Genomic DNA, 2,996 nt, shown 5'->3' with positions numbered 1-2,996 from the left:
TGAATCATCCTTTTCTGATTCGTCACTGGATGAATCATATTTGTCAACTTTTGCTTTCAGAGAAATGTTCTTCTTCTTTTTCTCTTGTTCCTCATGTTGGTCTAATTGGCTAAGTTCTAACTCATGTTCCTGCAATTTTCCAAACAAGGCAGCCAATGACATTTTTGAAAGACTTTTCTTTTCAGATATAGCAGTTACCTTTGGTTGCCAAGTCCTGGTAAGTGATCTCAAGACTTTCAGATTTAGGTTACTGTTTGATAGAACTTTTCCGAGTGCCATAAGGTGATTTGTAAGATGAGTGAATCTCTTTTGTAGATCAAGGATCTTCTCTCCAGGTTTCATGCGAAACATTTCATACTCTTGGGAGAGAGTATTAAGTCTTGACCTTTTTACCTCTTCGGTTCCTTCATGAGTTGTTTCAAGGGTGTCCCACATTTCCTTTGCAGATTTGCAATTAGATACCCTGAAAAACTCATCAATGCCAAGTGCAGAGGTTAGTATGTTCTTTGCTTTCAAATCATATTGTACCTTCTTTTTATCTTCATCGTTCCATGAGGTTTTCAGCTTTATTTCTCTTACACTGTTAATAACAGTGAAGGGAACATAAGGTCCTTCTTCAATAGCATTCCAAATATCCAAATCCTGGGATTCAATGAAAATCCTCATTCTGATCTTCCAGAAGTCGTAGCACTCTCCAACAAAGCTTGGAGGGCGGTTGATGTGTGTAAGTATCAGAGTGCAACTAAAGAGGGGGTGAATTAGTTGTCTTAAAATAATGGCCGCTTTTTCTTCAAAATCAAAGTTAAAGAGCAGCGGAACAATATGCATAAAAATAATAGGAAATAAAATGAAAGAGATAAGGAGAAGAGAGTACACAAGGAGCTTTCATACTGGTTCACCTTCCTGTCCACCGAAGGTTACATCCAGTACTCTTGCCGCACAAGAGATTTTTCCACTAAGAATTATGAGTTGTAATTACACACTCTCTAATTCTTAAACCCTTGGAAAACACCTTTCCAAGTGAATCAATTCCCCTTTCTTTTCACACCCCGTGAAAGAAAGAACTCTTTACAAGAATGAAGAATATTCAACTATGGCAGATTGCCTTTACAAGTATGAAACTTATGTAACTTGCAATCCAAAAACTCTGAATATATATAGAAGTATATAATGCTCTTTGTAAAATTCTTAGAGACACTTGAAGAAACTTTGCAAAATTAACTTGAAAGTTTAAGAGCAAGTTGCAAAAAGTTCAAAGATAAATTCTAGAAAAAGTGTGAGAGCTTTTGAGAAAATTGTATGAAAGTTGTGTGTTAATCTCTTGTATAATGTGTGTTATTTGTGTGAGAGTTTATAGCCTTTATATAGAGTTTACAAACACCCTTTGAAGGTATCTGAAAGTATATGAGTTGTTTGGAGTGAAGAGATTTCGTTTGGAGTGAACACCTTTCATTTTGAAATCTAAAAAACACTTCCAACAATTCTCACACTTCCAACAGCTCTCAGTAATGGGTTACTCAAACTTTCTGTCCACTTGAAATTTGAATTTTACATTGAGTAATCGGTTACTCACTTTGAGTAATCGGTTACTCAAACTCTCTGTCCAACAGATGCTTAAAAATTATTTTGAGTAATCGGTTACTCAGCTTTCAAAAATCAGTTTTTCAGTTGGATAACTCTTTTCTCACACATGTAACCTGTTACTCAATGAAGTAACCTGTTACACACTATTTTTGAAAAATGTTTTAAGTCTTTTAAAAGTGTCTCACATTTTCTAAAAAATAGTTTGAGCAATTATACTTGTATATACTTAAGAGTTTAGGATAGAAGTACTTACAAAGACTTAATCTAATGTCTTGAAGCTTTATCTTCATTTGTCTTCATTAGTCATCTTCCTTTTCTTCTTTTTGGTGATGTTGGTGTCTTCATCAAAACCGTGCCAAGGTCAGGAGCAAGATCTTCTTCACAATCACGATACGAATTTGAGTACTTTCAAAACCCGAACATATTGACGTCTATAACGGTCATGGATCCAAATTTAAAACCTCAAAAACACACAAAACCTTAATGCTTTAGACAATTAGAGGTAAATGTGACTGATGCAACTACAATTATGACCACGATACGAATTCAACGACTTCCAAAATCCTAACATAAGTGTCTGCAAGGACAGACATGGGTCCCAATTAATAACCCCAATAAGTAATTGTGAAGCATACAACTATTATTAAAAAAAATCACTTTTGAATATTATTAAAAAAAAGCTAACCTATATTTCAAGTACATGCACCCATGAGATTTATCAACGAAGATCCTGCACTTTAGACATCTCCTCCACTTGTTATTATTTGCAAGTTGCATAAACATGATATCTTCCTTTTCTCTCTCATCCTTATTCAGTTTCTGAAAATCATCACACTCAATACCATCATGCGACAAAACCTTACTCTGTGCACAGAAAAATCTCCTACAATTAGGGCACTCAGATTCCTTCACCAACTCTCCGCCATCGTTAACCATAAGTGCAACGCAATATTTATAAGGACGATATAATTTCTCATTTTCAAGAATCTTAGCCTCCCGCAAAGCATCACCCCAACGATCAAACATTTCCTTAGGAAGAATTCCACGACAACGTTGAAGCTCCAATAGCCCAACTTCACATTCAGGTTGATGGCATCGAATTTTAACAACATTCTCCTGATGCTTGGATTCAACGTACATTACTACATAGTCGGTGCAATAAGAGTGAGAGCAATTATGGACACGAAATTCATCGTTTAGGGTTTTGGTTGTAGTGCAAATATGACATAAGAAAGGAGTTATAATATTATTATTGGAATTAGAAGATTCTCCAATTTTGAAGATCCTTTTATGTTTCCCAAAAGGAGTGTTTGGGGCTTGGAAGTGAGGATTATGACATCGTCGTTTTGATTATCACTAGAGTCGTAGAGATGAATGAGAATGGCGGTGGATTTATGTTTTCCTTTCAGAGA

General features: G+C 35.4%; 1 protein-coding gene across 1 annotated transcript in view; it reads right to left on the bottom strand.

The window, feature by feature from the left end:
* The window catches only part of LOC109342424 (probable E3 ubiquitin-protein ligase rbrA), a 20,891-nt gene extending 18,167 nt beyond the window's left edge, over nucleotides 1-2,724 (bottom strand). The window contains exon 1 of the mRNA XM_019580410.1: nucleotides 2,270-2,724. Coding sequence (XP_019435955.1) covers nucleotides 2,270-2,724 — 455 coding nt within the window. The remainder of the gene's footprint in view (nucleotides 1-2,269) is intronic.

This window comes from Lupinus angustifolius, chromosome LG03, assembly GCF_001865875.1.
Source record: "Lupinus angustifolius cultivar Tanjil chromosome LG03, LupAngTanjil_v1.0, whole genome shotgun sequence".
Classification (NCBI taxonomy): Eukaryota; Viridiplantae; Streptophyta; class Magnoliopsida; order Fabales; family Fabaceae; genus Lupinus; species Lupinus angustifolius.
The sequence above is the reverse complement of the archived record's forward strand: the minus strand, read 5'-3'. Positions and strand labels throughout refer to the sequence as shown.